Source organism: Oryx dammah, unplaced genomic scaffold, assembly GCF_014754425.2.
Source record: "Oryx dammah isolate SB20612 unplaced genomic scaffold, SCBI_Odam_1.1 HiC_scaffold_18, whole genome shotgun sequence".
Lineage (NCBI taxonomy): Eukaryota > Metazoa > Chordata > Mammalia > Artiodactyla > Bovidae > Oryx > Oryx dammah.
Genome location: NW_024070202.1, coordinates 44,892,944 through 44,910,945, shown reverse-complemented (window position 1 = coordinate 44,910,945; position 18,002 = coordinate 44,892,944). Strand labels below are relative to the sequence as shown.

The window sequence follows — 18,002 nt, the reverse complement described above, 5'->3', positions numbered from 1 at the left end:
GTTTCAGTCTCCAGGCCCCTGGAAGCCTCTTTGCTCTCTCACTTTCATCACCCCCAAAGCAGCCTGGATCCCAGAGATCCGTTTGCACTGGCTGTCAGGACTCACCTGGGATCCTTCCTTCCCTGTGATCTCAAACTGTGCCTCAGACTCACTGGGGCACAGATCCAGTTTCTCTTCCGCACTTGAAACATGTACTTAATTTCCCCTAGTCCTTTACTGGGTTGGTAGGCTTCCAGTTCTGACTCATCCCATTTTTAACTCCTAGCCCCAGCCTGCCCTACAAAGTGGCCAAAGTTGGCCACCATCCAGAGACTCTCAAGTCTTAGTGATTCAGCTTCTTTACTGTCTCTCCGAATTCATCTTTCCTTTCTCACTATCACTGTCTCATCATCTTTTGCTTGGTCTGCTGTTCTGCCTTTTAGTTCTTCAGTTAAAAATATATGATTATGATAGCTGCCTTGAAATTTTGCTGGGGATGTTAATTTAAATGCAGTGTGTGAAACATGTAGCATAGAGCCTCACTGTTGGTGACGTTCGGGGTTTCTTCTGTCTCCTGCTGGTTCATTTCTGTCCCTGGCTCCAGGTTTTAGCCACTCCCTGTTTGTTTCTGTCCTGCTACCAGAGTTGTCATCCCCAGAGTGCCCTATTTAAGTGCCTTTAGTGTTTCTGCATTGCCTGAGTGTAGCCAGACCTCCTTAATGTCACAGCCCCAGGCCCACCCTTTTCATCCCATCCTTACACCTTTCCCCGACTCTCAAAGCCTTTCTTGCATCTTATGTTCCAGGTACATTTGACAACTGGGTGTTGTCTGAAAACCCTGCTTTGAGTTTTTTGTTTGGTTTTGAATCAGAGTTCCCTTTTCTTTTTTCTCTCCTATCTCTTGATTGTTGAAAACAATGAACCAGTACTTTATTATATATTTGGTAGAATTATTACATATGTGTGTCTATATGAATGTCTGTGTGTAGCAACTGCACACAATCTCACAAACTGTTAGTCATCCCAGGGGATGGGCATGAGGTCAGCTCTGCCATTGGTTAGACATATTATCTTGTCCAGAAGTGACTTAAACTCTATATCTGTGTATTTTCATCTGTTCAGTGAAGTATGGTTTAAACGGATGGTTTTTGTTTCTGCCTGGACCCAAACTTTGTTATAACCCAGGTTAAGCTATTCTGTAGGAGGAACTGAGATAAATCTCCTAGATCCTTTGCTTTCTAATAGAAGTTAACAACTTTAGATGTTGACTGGATTAGGGAATAAAGAATTAGTTGGGTGAGTAGCAGGCACTTTATGTATATTATGTCACTTAATCCTTTGAAACCTCACTTGAGATAAGTAGGTATTTAGCAGATAAGATAATGGAGGACTGGAAAGGTTAAGTCACCTGCCCAAGACATCAAGCTGGTTAGCCTGTGGTAGCTGTTGGGCTCTCCCACTAGCAGCCATGCCTGAGCGGAAGTGGGTGCTTCAGCTTTCGTCAGCTGTGGTTTCTTAATACAGTTTTTCTCTGGACCATGAAGTGTTTACTCCAGACAGTTTTTGGGGAAAAGTTTTTGGTTGCGTGTACGTGTTCATCCTGGGGTTTGTGTTATTTCCCTTTCTTCCTGGGTAATATTTCTATTTAAACACCAGTGAAATCATAATGCTTGGCTCTCTATTATTTGTGCTTATTTTTCTCAGAAAGCAAATGTTCATTTAACAGAATAGGAAAGGGATGAAATCCATGGCAGGTGAATGGATAGCCTTACTGCATTGTTGCTCACTTTAATGTGTCTGGAATCCTGTATAGCCCAAAAGCAAGGATTTCAGTGCCTTGAGGGAGGTGGTGTAAGTGGGTGTAGGAGCTCGGGTTTGTTGAGCTGAGCCTGATGCGTGTGACTAACGCCCGTGAGGATGTGCACACATGCGTGTTACACTTGCTGCGTACATTTTGCATGCATGTTTCTAAGTGCTTTACTTGCATTTGCTTTTTCAATCCTCTCAATAACCCTTTGGATTATCATCTCCATTTTTTAGATGAAGAAGTCAAGGCACAGAGAGGATAGGACACTTGCTTAAGTTCATAGAGCTAGGATTCATGCTTGCAGTTCTATATCTGAGTTAATTGAAATTTGTATTGTTAACCTGTTACATTGTTGAAATGTCTCTCAACTAATGTGTATCTCCTTTTTTGGTGTTTGGACTCAATGCACTTTTTGGAGGGCGTTAGTAACAGTTTCGGAGAAGGCAATGGCACCCCACTGCAGTACTCTTGCCTGAAAAATCCCATGGGCAGAGGAGCCTGGTGGGCTATAGTCCATGGGGTCGCTAAGAGTCAGACATGACTGAGCGACTTCACTTTCCCTTTTCACTTTCATGCATTGGAGAAGGCAATGGCAACCCACTCCAGTGTTCTTGCCTGGAGAATCCCAGGGACGGGGGAGCCTGGTGGGCTGCCGTCTATGGTGTCACGCAGAGTTGGACACGACTGAAGTGACTTAGCAGCAGCAGCAGCAACAGTTTGTCTTCAAAGTAAAAATAACTAGGCCTTGTGGGGTTGTACTAAGTCACTGGAATTAGTGAAATATCCTAGAAGAACTAAGACAGTCCTTCTTATTATGTGTTATTAACTATGATATTTTAAAAATGCAGATATGAAAGTATTATAGATTCATGAAGATACTTTATTCTATAGAATGTTATTGAAATGGAAATTTTTCGTATGTTTCAGTGCTGGCTGGTGAAGTAGATTTGTTTTGAATTACAGCACATAAGCAATTTTTTAAATATTTGGCAGTAATAAGTAAAACAAACACCTTTTCTATTTAGCAAGCAGTAACAGTGGATTCTAAAATGACATTTTGCAGGAAGAAGGTTTCAGCCTAATAGAGACATAACAGCATGTGTATGTTTTAACGTCTTTATGTTAAAACTCAGTATATTCTTCTTCCCTCTGCTGTTTTCGTTTTTAGGTCTTCACCAAAGAACATGGATGAAAATGAAACCAACCAGCCCCTGATGACAACTAGCCAGTATCCTAAAGAAGCAGTAAGAAAGCGCCAAAATTCACGGAATTCTGGAGGAAGTGATTCTTCTAGGTGTTCCAGAAAGAGTTTCAAACTGGATTACAGACTAGAAGAAGATGTAACTAAATCAAAGAGAGGAAAGGATGGGAGATTTGTTAACCCTTGGCCAACGTGGAAAAATCCCTCTATTCTAAATGCTCTCAGATGGCTCATAATGGAAAGAGATCACAGCGGAGTTCCATGCTCCAAAGAGGTAGTGTCTGTCTTCCGAGTGCTGTGTATTTGCTCTTTTTTATAAAATCATTGATTCATTGGCTGCGCTGGGTCTTGTTTGCCGTGTGGGCTTTTCTCCAGCTGTGGCGAGCTGGGTCTGCTTTCCACTTGTGGTGCCCAGGCTTCTCGTTGGCAGCAGCTTCTCTTGTTGCAGAGTGTAGGCTCTGGAGCATTTGGGCTTCAGTGACTGCAGCATGTGGGCTCAGGAGTTGCAGCTCCCAGAACACAGGCCCAGTAGCCGTGCTGCACAGACTCTGTTGCTCTGCGGCATGTGGGATCTTCCAGGCCAGGGACCAAACCCATGTCTCCTATGCTGGCAGGCAGATTCTTTCCCACTGAACCACCAGGGAAGTCCCGTGTATTTGCTCCTAATATATGTATTCCTTCACTTTGCTGTAAATTGTATTATGACACTCCAGTTAGGTAATCAAGCCCTTTTATATGGTAAGGTTGTGGAGAGATGACATGAATAAGGTACCTTCACATTCATTGTGGAGCCTCAAAGTGCATGTGTGTGTAACTAGCTCTGATGTGGCAGCTGGAAGTAGGAACAGAATGTCTTAAAAGTGCAGGGAAGGAAGCTGTTGATTCTGACTAGTGGGACTGGAAATGGTTTTACAGAGGAGATGATCTTTGAGGTAGGCCTAGAAAGATACAAAGTATTTGGCAATAGTTTTCCCAGTGGATGGTGGCATGAAGAAGGTCACAAAAGGTGAGAGTGCATGACGTGTTCCAGATTGTACTAACCCGTGCTTTGGACTATGAATTATGAGGGTTAAGCCTAGAGTGCTTGGCTCTTCATTTTCGGATAAAGCTGCTAAAATGTTAAAATAAATCATCAAATAACCTTCTACTCCTTTAAAATTTGAGAGTAGGTTCTTGGCCTTTCAATATGCCAGTTATACTTATGATGAAACAAACTTTGGCCTACGGTTTATTAAATGAATGAGATTTCGCTTTGGCTGGGAGTGGGCGGCTCCCAATTGCAGTAGGACTTTCTTCTCTTAGTTTCTGGCCGCTCTGTTCCTCCTACCCATCTTGTCCTCTCTTTTCCAGCAATGCCTGTCCTGCCAGATATTGTGGGGAATTGAGAGATAAGGAAGTAGACATTGGAAGTGGGAAGTGGGTGGGAAAAGAGTGGGGACATCCCTGAAGGCTTGATCCGCAGTGAGGCAGAAGGCGGGGAGTAGGTGGGTGGTGGCGATATTCGATCTTTTAGGTTAAGTGTGTCCATTTTTCTTTAAAGGATATGGGATTAAAAAACAAAACACAACTCATTGTCACTTCAATGCCAAGGAATGTGCATACTATTAATCCTAGTTAACAGAATTAACGTGAATAATATTTTCCCAGCACTTTTTAAGGGTGAGTCAGGAGATTAATAAATAAAACCTTATTGTATGTTTAAAACTTTGTGGATGGGAGGAACAAGAACATTTTTGTTTCTTCTAGAGACCGGTATGAAGAGAATCATGGAGTCACGCTGTGAGAAGAAGGGCTTAGGGCAGGAGGCCAAGATGGATAGACTACCTGTTGGGTAAAATTCCTTCCTGGTATTTGGGCCACAGCCTCTAAAACTATAGCAGGCAACGGCACGCAACTCCAGCACTCTTGCCTGGAAAACCCCATGGATGGAGGAGCCTGGTGGGCTGCAGTCCATGGGTCGCAAAGAGTTGGACACGACTGAGCGACTTCCCTTTCACTTTTCACTTTCATGCATTGGAGAAGGAAATGGCAGCCCACTCCAGTGTTCCTGCCTGGAGAATCCCAGGGTCGGGGAGCCTGGTGGGCTGCCGTCTATGGGGTCGCACAGAGTCGGACACGACTGAAGCGCCTTAGCAGCAGCAGTAGTGGTGTCTTTAGTTCTCCTTCCTTTCAAAGGGAAAGTAAGTGCCCACATGAAAGCAGAAGTCCATCTCTGAAGACTGATGATTTAGAGGCAACTAGAGACGGGGTTCACTTTCTGAGAACTCATCAGGCCAGTGGTTCTTAAACTCCTCTGTTGAGATGCTAAAGCTCAAGCCATGAACAAAGCAGAAAGCACCCTTGCCTCCTGGGGCCTCAGGTTTAGTGGAAGAGAGACAGTAAATAAGTAAATGGTGTGTGATGGTGAAAAATGATTAGTGCTTTGAGGAATAATAAAGCGGAAAAGGAAATGGGGGGGGTTGGAAGCCGAATTCTTTAATGAAGCATAGGCATTTTTAAAACTTTATTTATTTTTAATTGAAGAATAATTGCTCTACAGTATTGTATTGGTTTCTACCAAACCTCAACACGAAATCAGCCATAGGTTTACCTATATCCCCTCCCACCCCTTTTTTTAAAAGGCAGGAGTTTCTTGTTTCTTTGATTTTCATTTTATATTGGATTCTAGTTGATTTACAAGCTTCTCGCCGTGGAGGGTATCACCAAGATAGTGACAAGAGTACCCTGTTCCTTACGGAAGATCCATGTTGATTATCTGTTTTATATTTAATAGTATCTGTTTGTTAACCCCAGACTCCTCATTTATCCTTCACTGCCAGGTTTTCTTGTGCCTACAGCCACCGCTGAGCTTTCCAAGTCTGCGAGTCTAGCTGCTTTGCAAATAACTTCATTTGGATCGTTTTTCCTTAGCTGTACCTAAAAGTGATACCAGATTTTATGTGTCTTCCTCTGTCTGACTTGCTTCTCTCAGGATGGTCATTGGAAGGGCCATGTACATTGCTGCAGATGACATAATTTCATTTTTTTTTAACACCTGAGTATATATTGCCTTATATGGATCTGCACCACATCTTCCTTACCTACCTTCCTCTATCTTCTTCATCTGTTGATGGACATTTTGGCTGAATCCGTGTGCTGCTGCTGTGAATTGTGCTGCAGTGACCGCTGGGATGCGTTTGTCATTTCAAATTACGGATTTCTCTGCTAGACACCCTGGAGTGGTGTTGCTGGGTATATAGTGTATCTACTGTTGGTTTTTAAAGAGCCCCTGTTCTCCATAAAGGCTGTTACCAGTTAACATAGGAGGGTTCCCTTTTCTTCATGGCCTTTCCACTATTTATTGTTATTTTTAAATTTTATTTATTTAGTCATTCTGTGTTGGCTGTGCTGGGTCTTCCTCACAGCACAGGCTTTTCTCAGTTGCAGAGAGCAGAGGGGCTACTCTCTTGTAGTGTGTGGGCTGCTCATTGTGGTTGTTTCTCTTGAGGAGCCCGGGCTCTAGGGAGAGCGGGCTTCAGTAGTTGTGATGCATGGGGTCAGTATTTGCAGCTCCTGGACTCTAGAGCTCAGACTCAATGGTTCTGGGACACATGTTTAGTGGCTCTGAGGCATGTAGGATCTTCTTGGACCAGGGATTGAACCCGTGTGTCCTGCATTCACAGGTAGATTCTTTACCACTGAGCCACCAGGGAAGCCCCCTCCAACGTTTATTCTCTGTAGACTTTTTGATGTTGGTGATTCTGATTGGTGGAAGATGATACCTCATTATACTTTTGATTTGCATTTCTCTAATGGTGAGTGACGTTGAGCATCTATTCCTGGGCTTTTTTCGTTAAAGGAGCCTTGTGAGTAATATTTGTCAGTTGAAATGAGCTTCTTGAGAGCTTCTTGATTGCCTAGGACAGCACATTGCATGAGGGAAAGCCATGAATACAGTAGCTCTGCGGGCCTTGCGATGCAATTCCTCACTCTTGGTTTTCCAGTTGTTATTTTGGGAAGTGTCCACAAAGGAGCAGCATCTCTTCTTTCCCAGCACTCGTCACAAAGGGCAACTAGAAGATGAGGGCAAGCCTTGCTCCTGGGTTGTTAGTGGGAGCCCAGTGTGCCAGATGAAACACCCACCTGGGCTGTGTCTCAATGCTTTCATCCCTTACCCCTCCTCCTGGGTCAGATCTCAGCCCCTGCCAAAGTGCTGTGTTGAGCTTGCTGTCCTCTGTGGGCGGGGACTCCAGGGAAGGAGGCCATAGGTGGGCATGCCTGGAGCACCCGGAGACATGGAGGCCAGGTGACTGTCCAAAATTGCAGCCCAGAGGGCCTGTCGTGTTTCCCTTGCACTTGGCTTAGCTTAGTTTCCCGATGGCCCTCCTGGGTCAGGACATTCTGGTCTCATTACAGGGTACAAGGCACCACAGGTCCAAGGGGGTTACTCTCTTGGCATGTCCTTCCCAGCTCCCCGAGCCCCATGACAGTCCAGCTTTACAATCCAGGTGCCTCAGGCTCTAGGGATGAAATACCAGCCCTGAAAAGTCAGGCATGAGGCGGGAATAGAGTCTGCTTCTTTCCTTTTTAGGTTGTCATTTAATTTTTAGTTTACGTTGGAGGAGTTGTTGTTCAGTCGTGTCTGACTGTTTGTGACGCCATGAATGCAGCACACAGGGCTTCCCTGTCCATCACTGAGTTTGCTCAGACTCATGTCCACTGAGTCGATGATGCCATCCAACCATCCTCTGTCTCCCTCTTCTCCTTCTGCCCTCGATCTTTTGCAAGATCAGAGTTTTTTCCCCATGAGTTGGCTCTTTGCATCAGGTGGCCAAAGTATTGGAGCTTTAGCATCATTCATTCTGATGAATATTCAGGGTTGATTTCCTTTATGATTGACTGGTTTGATCTTGCTGTCCAAGCAGCACTATAGTTCAAAGGCATCAGTTCTTTGGCCTTCTTTATGGTCTAACTCTCACTCCATACATGACTACTGGAAAAACCATAGCTTTGACTAGACAGACCTTTGTCAGCAAAGTGATGTCTCTTTTTTAATGCGCTGTCTAGGTTTGTTATAGCTTTCCTTCCAAGAGGCAAGCGTCTTTTAATTTCATGGCTGTGGTCACCATATGCAGTGATTTTGGAACCCAAGAAAATAAAGTCTATCACTGTTTCCATTTTTCCCCCATCATTTGCCATGAAGTGATGGAACTGGATGCCATGATTAGTTTTTTGAATGTTGAGTTTTACACCAACTTTTTCACTCTCCTCTTTCATTTTCATCAAGAGGCTTTTTAGTTCCTCTTCACTTTCTGCCATAATGGTGGTGTCATCTGCATATCTGAGGTTATTGATATTTCTCCTGGCAATCTTGATCCCAGCTTGTGCTTCATACAGCCTGGCATTTTGCATGATGTACTCTGTGTAGAAATTAAATAAGCAGGGGGACAATATACAGCATTAACATATTCATCTCCTAATTTTGAACTAGTCTGTTGTTCCATGTCTGGTTCTGTTGCTTCTTGATCTGCATACAGGTTTCTCAGGAGGCAGGTAAGGTGGTCTGGTATTCCCATCTCTTTAAGAATTTTCCACAGTTTGTTGTGATCTATACAATCAAAGGCTTTAGCCTGGTCAGTGAAACAGAAGTAGACATTTTTCTGGAATTCCCTTGCTTTTTCTATAATCCAGCAGGTGTTGGCAATTTGATCTCTGATTCCCCTGACTTTTCTAAATCCAGCTTGTACATCTGCAGGTTCTTGTTTCATGTACTGTTGAAGCCTAGCTTGAAGGATTTCAAGCATTACCTTGCTAATACGTGAAATGAGCGCAATTGTGTTGTAGTTTGAACATTCTTTGGCATTGCCCTTCTTTGAGATTGGAATGAAAACTTGCCTTTCCCAGTCCTGAGGCCACTGCTAAGTTTTCCAAATTTGCTGGCATATTGAGTGTAGCACTTTAACAGCATCATCTTTTAGGAAAAAAGCTCAGCTGGAATTGCATTACCTCCATTAGCTTTGTTCGTAGTAATGCTACCTAAGGCCCATTTGATTTCACACTCCACGATGTCTGGCTCCGAGTGACTACACTATCGTGGTTATCCAGGTCATTAAGATCTTTTTTGTATGGTTCTTCTGGTTATTCTTCCCAACCCCTCTTAATCTCTTCTGCTTCTGTTAGGTCTATACCATTTCTGTCTTTTATTGTGCCCATCTTTGCATGAAATGTTCCTTGGTGTCTCTAATTTTCTTGAAGAGATCGCTGCTGCTGCTGCTAAGTCACTTCAGTTGTGTCTGACTCTGTGCGACCCCATAGATGGTAGCCCACCAGGCTCCCCCATCCCTGGGATTCTCCAGGCAAGAACACTGGAGTGGGTTGCCATTTCCTTCTCCAATACATGAAAGTGAAAAGTGAAGTCGCTCGGTCGTGTCCAACCCTTAGCGACCCCATGGATTGCAGCCTTCCAGGCTCCTCCACCCATGGGATTTTCCAGGCAAGAGTACTGGAGTGGGGTGCCATTGCCTTCTCCGGAAGAAATCGCTAGTCTTTCCCATTCTATTGTTTTCCTCTATTTCTTTGCATTGTTCTCTTAAGAACAGTTTCTTACCTCTCTTTGCTATTCTTAGTTGGTTGTATCTTTCCCTTTCCCCTTTGCCTGTCACTTCTCTTCTTTGCCCAGCTATTTGTAAGGCCTCCTCAGACAAGCATTTTGCTTTATTGCAATTCTTTTTCTTGGGGATGGTTTGTGTTACTGCCTCCTGTACAGTGTTACGAACCTCTGCCCATAGTTCTTCAGGCACTCTGTCTACCAGATCTAATCCCTTAAATCTATTGGTCACTTCCAGTGTATAATCATAAGGGATTTGATTTAGGTCATACCTGAAGCCCTAGTGGTTTTCCCTCCTTTCTTTAGTTTAAGTCTGAATTTTGCAATAAGGAGCTGATGATCTGAGCCACAATTATTTCAGGGCTTGTTTTTGCTGACTGTATAAATTTTCTTCATCTTTAGCTGCAAAGAATATAATCAGATTTTGGTATTGACCATATGGTGATATCCATGTGTCGAGTCATCTCTTGTGTTGTTGGAAGAGGGTATTTGCTATGACCAGTGTGTTCTCTTGGCAAACTGTTAGCCTTTGCCCTGCTTCATTTTTGTACTCCAAGGCTAAACTTGCCTGTTACTCCAGGTATCTTGACTTCCTGCTTTTGCATTCCAATCTCTTCTGATGAAAAGGACATCTTTTTTTGGTGTTAGTTCTAGAAGGTCTTGTAGGTCTTCATAGAACTGTTCAACTTCAGCTTCTTCGGCATCCATAGTTGGGGTATAGACTTGGATTACTGTGATGTTGAGTGGTTTGCCTTGGAAACCAACCAAGATCATTCTGTCATTTTTCAGATTGCATCCAAGTACTGCTTTCAGGACTCTTGTTGACTATGAGGGCTACTTCATTTCTTCTAAGGGATTTTTGCCCACGATAGTAGATATAACGGTCATCTGAATTAAATTCGCCCATTCCAGTCCATTTTAGTTCACTGATTCCTAAAATGTCGATGTTCACTCTTGCCATCTGCTGTTTGACCACTTCCAATTTACCTTGATTCGTGGACCTAACATTCTAGGTTCCTGTGCAATATTGTTCTTAACAGCATTCGACTTTACTTTCACCACCAGACACATCCACAACTGGGCGTCGTTTCTACTTTGGCTCAGCCTCTTCATTCTTTCTGGAGCTATTTCTCCGCTCTTCCCCAGTAGCACATTGGACACGTGCTGACCCGGGGCGGGGGGGCTCATCTTTCAGTGTCATATCTTTTTGCCTTTTCATGCTGTTCATGGGGTTCCCGTGTTGAAGTAGAGTTGATTAATATGGTTATGTTTGTTTTAGGTGTGAAGCACCTTGATTCAGAAATACTGAGATGTGAGTCTTGTTTTACAAATTGATGGATTTATATCAGTTTCTAGCTGGGTCGTGGAGGTGCTTTCATATGCTATTGGTCCTTATCTGCCTTGCTTCTCATAGTATGAGCTTTTCCAGATGCATCGCTGTCGTTGTAAATGGTCTGATTCAGTATCATGGCTGAGTAATATTCCCTTGTATATATGGACCCTGCCTTCCTTATGCATCTCTTTGGTGATGGACAGTTTGGTCTTGACTTCCAAGTCTGGGCTGTTGAAATCGTGTTGCAGTGAATTTTCAGGTGTAGAAAGTTTTATAGTTTCTTTCAGATATGTGCCCAGGAGTGGGATTACAGATAATTTAGCTCTAATTATTTTTTAAGGAACTTCCATAATCTTGTAGTTAGAATTTGCATTTCTCTACTAATGAGCTATGGAGGTGCTCCTAGGCTTCCCCCCTCCTCCACCCCCGATAGAACGTTGTGACTAAAATTTACCTCATTGCATATCCTGAAATTCACCCTCTATTGTGTTTTCTCGTCATTACCTACCAGTACATTTCTCTAGGGGAGGTTTCATGAAAAGCTCCGCAGGTCTTATGCGGCAGTTGACCTCAGCACTAGTTTTCCAGTTGTTGTTACCAGGCAGCAGTGTTTGCTCATTCCAGGCACTGGTTCTACAGGGAACAAGATGACTAGGGTGAGACCTGCTCCTGGGTTGTTCCTGGGAACCCCGGGTGCCAGAAGAGATGCTGTCTCAATTCTTTCACCCCTTACTCTTAACCCTGGGACACATCTCAGCTTATGTCAAGGATGGGTGCTGAGGTTGCTGTCCTCTATGGTGGGGTCTCCAAGGAAGGAGACCGGAGGTGTGGTCCCTGAGCACCAGGAGACGTAGAATCTAGCTGACTTTTCAAAGCTCTTGCATCCCAGGGGGTCTGACTTGTTTTCCATGCACTTAGCTTTTAGCTTACTTGTTGGATGGCCCTCCTGCATCAAGACAGTCTGGTCCCAGCCCGAGTTTCCCGGCACCACAGGCCCAAGGGGGTTGCTGTCTTGGTGTACCCTTTCCAGCTCCCTGAGCCCCATGAGAGTCCTGCCTTAGGATCCAGCTTCAGATACCAGGGATGAAATACCAGCCCCAAGCAGCCAGGCATGTGGGGAATAAAGTCAGCTTTTTTCCCTTTGAGATTCCCTGGTGGCTCAGATGGTAGAGTCCGCCTGCAGTGTGGAAGACCTGGGTTTGATCCCTGGGTTGGGAAGATCTCCTGGAAAAGGAAATGGCAATGCATTCCAGTATTCTTGCCTGGAGAACCCCATGGATGGAGGAGCCTGGAGGGCTGCAGTCCATGGGGTCACAAAGAGTCACACATGACTGAGCGACTTCACTTCCTTTCCCTTTTAGATTGCCTTTTTTTAGTTAATGTTGGAATAGAGTTGGTTAACACTGCCACGCTTGTTTTGGGTGTGAAGCAGCTTGATCAGTTCACTGAGGTGTACATCTAGTCTTTATCAGACTGTTGTCTCATGCAAGTTACTCCACAGTGTTGGGAAGAGTTCCCTGTGCTAGACAGTAGATCCAGATTTTTTTCCCTATTTTATACCTGTCAGTGTACAGATGTTCATCCCAAACTGCAAGGTTATTTCTCTCTCCCAGCTTTCCCCTTTGGTAACCCTAAATTTCTTTTTTTAAGCCTGTGAGTCTGTTTCTGTTTTACAAATTGGTGTTTTTGTATCAGTTTTTAGATTGTTCTTGGGGTGACAGCGTATGCTAGTGCTCTTTTTCTGACTGGCTTCTGGCTGTATGAGTGTTTCTCTGTCCATTGTTTAACTGTACTTACTTCACTGTGTGTCATGGCTGAGTGCCTCCTTTTATATCCATTTGATGTCTTCCTCTTATATCTGTTTGATGATAAACAGCTGGGGCCTGGAACTTCAGGGGAACAAATTTCTTCTCATTACAGTTTCATTCTGATATAAGCACAGATGTGTGATTACAGATCAAATGTAGCAATAATTAGTTTTTTAAGAGACCTGCATAGTGTCCTCTGTGGTGGCTATTACCAGTTTACCTTCCGAGCAGAAGGCTAGGAGGATTCCTTTTCCCCACACCTTCCCCAGCATTTACTATATGTGTAGAGTTTTCAATGATACCCTTTACTCTGAACAGATGTCAGCTTATGCCAAGGATTGGTGCTGAGGTTTCTATCTCCCGGGCTTGGGTCTCCAAGGAAGGAGGCTTCTGTGGGGACTCTGGAGCACCAGGATATATGGAAGCCAGGTGATGCTGCAAAGCTTGCAGCCCAGAGAGTCAGTCGTGATTTTCCAGCGCTTGCTTACCTTCCTTGTCTAGTGACCCTCCTGTATCAGGACTGTCTGGTCCCATCCCGAGGTTCCAGGCACGACAAGTCCAAGGGGGATACTCTCTTACCACATGCCTCCCAGCTCCCTGGGCCCCGTGACTGTGCAGCATTAGGATACAGCCAGCTCAGGTTCCAGGGATGAAATACTAGGCCTGAGGAGCCAGGCATGTGGGGAATTGAGTCAGCTTCTTTCCGTTGTAGATTGTCGTTTCATTTTTCGTTCATGTGGGACTAGTGTTGATTAACACTGTTGTGTATGCTTTAGGGGACAAGCGTCTTGACTCACATATCGTGATGTGTACACCTAGTCTTTTTTGGAGTCTTGTCCCATATAGGTTATTCCAGTGTTAAGTTTCTCTGTGCCAGCCAGCTGGGCCAGGTTTCTTACTGATTTAGATCTGTCAGTATGTAGGTGTTAATTCCAAATAGATTGTTTATTCTTTCCTCCCAGCATTTCCCTTTCAATACCCTAATTTTCTTTTCTACGTTTGTGAGTCTGTTTCCCTTTAGAAATTGATGTGTTTGTACCTTTGGTCAGATAGCACTTGCAGGTTATATGGTATTCTAGTACGGTTTATCATCCATTTTTGGTCGTGTGAGAGTTTTTGTTGCAAATGTCTGATTTCATTGAGTTTCATGGCTGAGTAATTTTCCCTTCTATGTACCCCATCTTCCTGAACCATCCTGTGCTGATGGCCAGTTTGTTGCTGGCTTCCAGGTGTGGACAGCATGTTGCAGTGAATGTGACGTGCATATATATATATATATATATTTTTTTTTTAATTAGTGTTTCTTTCGGATATAAGCCCAGGGCTGTGAATACAGATCAAATGTAGGTCTGCTTACCATTCACAGAACCTTCATAGTGTCCTCCTTTAGTAGCTTTACTGGTTTCCCTTCGGAGACTATGGCTAGCATGTTTCCTTTTACCCAGCTCCTCTCTAGGACTGATGATTGGGTTTTTCATAGTGGACACTCTTGACTGTTCCAAGGTGATCGATCCCCATTGCAGTTACCAGTGGCATTTCTATCCTCATGAGTGCTGGTGTGTTCCTCTTAGTTTGTGTGTTTTAAAGTTTATTCATTTTACTTGGAGGATAATTAGTTTAAAATATTCTGATTTTTTTTTTTGCCAGATGTCATTGTGAATTGGCCGTAGGCGTACATGTCCCCTCCATCCTGACCCCCACTCGCACCTCCCGCTCCAGCCCATCCCTGCAGGTTTTCACAGAGCACCAGCTTTGCATGCCGTGCTTCACACATCACCCTGCATGGTCATGCATTTTACAAGTTAGAATGTATGTTTCAGTGCTGCTCTAATAGATGGTCCCAGCCTTGCCTTCCTGCACTGAGTCCAGGAGTCTGTCTACTTTCCATGTTTCCTTTGCTGCCCTGTACGGAGGATCGTTGGTACTGTCTTTCAGGATTCCATATATACAGAATATACGGTATACGGTCTGTTTAACATACGGTCTGTCTTTCTCTTTCTGACTTACTTAACTCTGTATAATAGGCTTTAAGTTCTTCCACCTCATTAGAACTGACTGAAATGTATGGTCTTTTTTTAAATAGCTGAGTAATGTACCATTTTGTATGTGTACCATAAATTCCTTATCCATTCATCTCTCAAAGGACAGCTAGGTTGCTTCCACATCCTAGCTATTGCAAATAGTGCTGCAGTGAACACTGGCGTACATGTGTCTTTTTCAATTCTGGTTTCCTTGGGGTGTATGCCCTGTAGGGGGACTGCTGGGTCGTATGGTAGTTCTTAGTTTTTTTAAGGACTCTCTATACTGTTCTCATAGTGGTTGGACAGATAGATAAACATAGAAGAGGAAGTGGACAATTAGGGTAGAACAGTAGAGTTTCAAGATTAAGTTAGGACAGAAACCTTTTCCATCACTCCCTGCTGAAGTGTCCTTCCCTGTTCCATCCTGCACGTGGATGGCACAGCTTCAGCCTTTACTCTGAACTTCCTAGTCCAAGCAAAAATCGAAGCATGAATTTTCTCCCAGTGACAATCAAATGAATAAAGCAAATTGCTCTGGAAAAGAAGAGCTTTTCTCGGTACAGGGAATTGAGAGAAGTGTTTCTGGGGTGAGTGGGAAGGTGGGGTGGAGGTTGAGTGGGTACCCAGTTCTAAAGATAGCCTCATGGGACATACTTGGCAAGTTTCACGAGTGGCTTCCTGGGAGAGACCTCAGTGCAGCTCAGTGGCAGAACAGCAAAGCGCAGTTTGTGCAAGTTTTATAGAACCCAGTAACATGACCCTAAAATGAGCTCCCCGGCGGCTCAGTGGTAAAGAACTCATCTGCAGTGCAGGAGCTGCTGGACATGCGGGTTCAGTCCCTGGGTTGGAGAGATCCCCTGGATAAGGAAATGGCAACCCCCTCCAGTATTCATGCCCGGAGAATCCCATGGACAGAGGAGCCTGGCGGGCTACTGTCCACAGGGTCGCAAAGAGTCAGACATGACTGAAGTGACAGCGTGCACGCATGTATGACCCTAAAGCACAGCTTCTTGTTGCTTAACCCAAGGATTAAATGTAGAATAACCCAAGGTATAGTACTTAACACATTTGTTGTAGTTACTGGTTCACACCTGCTTACCCCCAAAAGTGATCATCTTATCACGTCAGGACCACGTTTCACTTTGGTTTGATTAGTGGTAGAAAACTTTAAAGGAAAATGAGGAGAATCATCTTTGCGTGTGATTGTCCAGCAGTGATCACAGTCCTCTGCTTTGAATTCTGTGTGCTCAGAAAGTTAGGTTCATAAGAGATCCAGGATCTGCACTTATGTCGTCAAAGGTTTTCTTGACTATGTCTAGAGGCTGATCTCCTGAGGCAGTTTTGCATTTGTTGAGCAAAAGTACAGCATCTAGGTCAGTCAGCTTCTGGCACTTACAGAAGAGAGCCTTTACAAATACTTAGTAAAGTCAGCAGTACTCATAGTTTTCAATTTAATTTTCCCTTTGTCAGTTGTATTTGCGAGTAAGGTCTTAAATTACTATATAGCGATTACTGTGTCTGATTCAGAAAGAAGTATGCATTTTCAGTAGAAAAGCAAAAGAAAAAAAGATTTAGCAAATGACTTCAGTTCTTCTCAAATAACCCTTCTCTCTGTAATTTAGGTCAAAATGTGCTCATGATGATATGTACCTTGTTTGTTTTTAAATTAACTGCTGCCTTTCTTTGTACACATAGCTTGATAAAGAACTCCCGATACTTAAGCCATATTTTATTGATGACCCTGAAGAAGCTGGAGTGAGGGAAGCTGGCTTAAGAGTCACATGGTTGGGACATGCGACAGTGATGGTGGAAATGGACGAGCTCATCTTGCTCACAGACCCCATCTTCAGTGCTCGGGCCTCCCCATCCCAGCGCGTGGGTCCCAAGCGGTTTCGTCGTGCCCCATGCACCGTCGACGAGCTGCCCCGGATAGACGCAGTCCTTGTCAGCCACAACCACTACGACCACCTGGACTACAACTCTGTCATCGCTCTCAATGAGCGATTCGGTAACGAGCTGAGATGGTTTGTGCCCTTGGGGCTCCTGGACTGGATGCAGAAATGCGGCTGTGAGAATGTGATCGAGCTGGACTGGTGGGAGGAGAACTGTGTCCCCGGACATGACAAGGTCACCTTTGTGTTCACGCCTTCCCAGCACTGGTGTAAAAGGACTCTGATGGATGACAACAAAGTTCTCTGGGGCAGCTGGTCTGTCCTGGGGCCTTGGAACCGATTTTTTTTCGCAGGAGATACTGGTTATTGCTCTGCTTTTAAAGAGATAGGAAAAAGATTTGGCCCTTTTAACCTTGCAGCTATTCCCATTGGAGCGTATGAACCAAGGTATGTAGATGTCCAGAGAAGGCAGTCCTGCTAAATGGTAAATCAACTGGGCTCAAAGTAGTCATGGGTACATGTAATTTGTGATTTTATGGGTGGTCTTTGTTATACATTGGGTAGGGGCTTGTGCGTCAGACTCAGTTTTTTTTTTAATTTTAGAACATCTTAATTAGTCATATCAGTTAAATTATTCAAAATCAGAAATTATAAAAAAAAAAAGAAAGAAATTATATTGCCAAGAAAAAACACCACAGTTTAAAGAATTACTATACCTAGTGCAAAGTTCATGTACTATTCCAACTAAAGTTAAACCCATCAGCCAATAATCAAATCTGACCCCAGCTTTGCCTTTCACATGGAAGGTACTCTTTATAGAAAGAACCGCCTTGTGCTCCATGACTGGACTGCCCCCATTCCCTGCCCTGTGTTGACGGCCGAAAAAGCAAGGACTTGGCCTTTAGCGTCATTCCCTGGCGATGGTCTCACTTCAGTCAGCAAGGAAGTCAGTCGGGTCAAGACACAGTTTCACGACTGATGGCTTCACTGGCCTTCCAGCCTCTGCGCTCATCACCTGACTTCAGAGCAGAAAAAGGTCTCACTAGCATTTGAGACCCATCCACTGCCTATCTTTTCCTTAACACTATTTAAAGAAAAAAAGAAGTGATTTCAAAGAACTTGGTTGATATGTACACATGAAGAGAAAATAAACACTGAAAATAATGAGATAAGGGCTAATTTTGAAAATGTTTTATTTTCTGAGGTGCATGTGTAGGTCGTGTGCAGACAGAATGGTATGTAGGATGGTATTTTATTTAGGCAGTCCTACAAAGAGAAGAACACTGACACAGATGAACTGAGCAAATCTGATCATTTGTTCTGATTTTGTTATACTTAAAACTTTTTTTAAGTTCATCGAAACCATTATTTCTTC

General features: G+C 43.9%; 1 protein-coding gene across 5 annotated transcripts in view; it reads left to right on the top strand.

Annotated features, from left to right (window-relative positions):
- The window catches only part of NAPEPLD (N-acyl phosphatidylethanolamine phospholipase D), a 92,529-nt gene that overhangs the window by 66,410 nt on the left and 8,117 nt on the right, over positions 1–18,002 (top strand). For all 5 annotated transcript variants that reach the window (XM_040260774.1, XM_040260772.1, XM_040260775.1 and 2 more), the window contains 2 exons: positions 2,955–3,261; positions 16,431–17,074. In XM_040260774.1, the coding sequence (XP_040116708.1) occupies positions 2,971–3,261; positions 16,431–17,074 (935 nt within the window). In that variant the 5' untranslated portion in view covers positions 2,955–2,970. The remainder of the gene's footprint in view (positions 1–2,954; positions 3,262–16,430; positions 17,075–18,002) is intronic.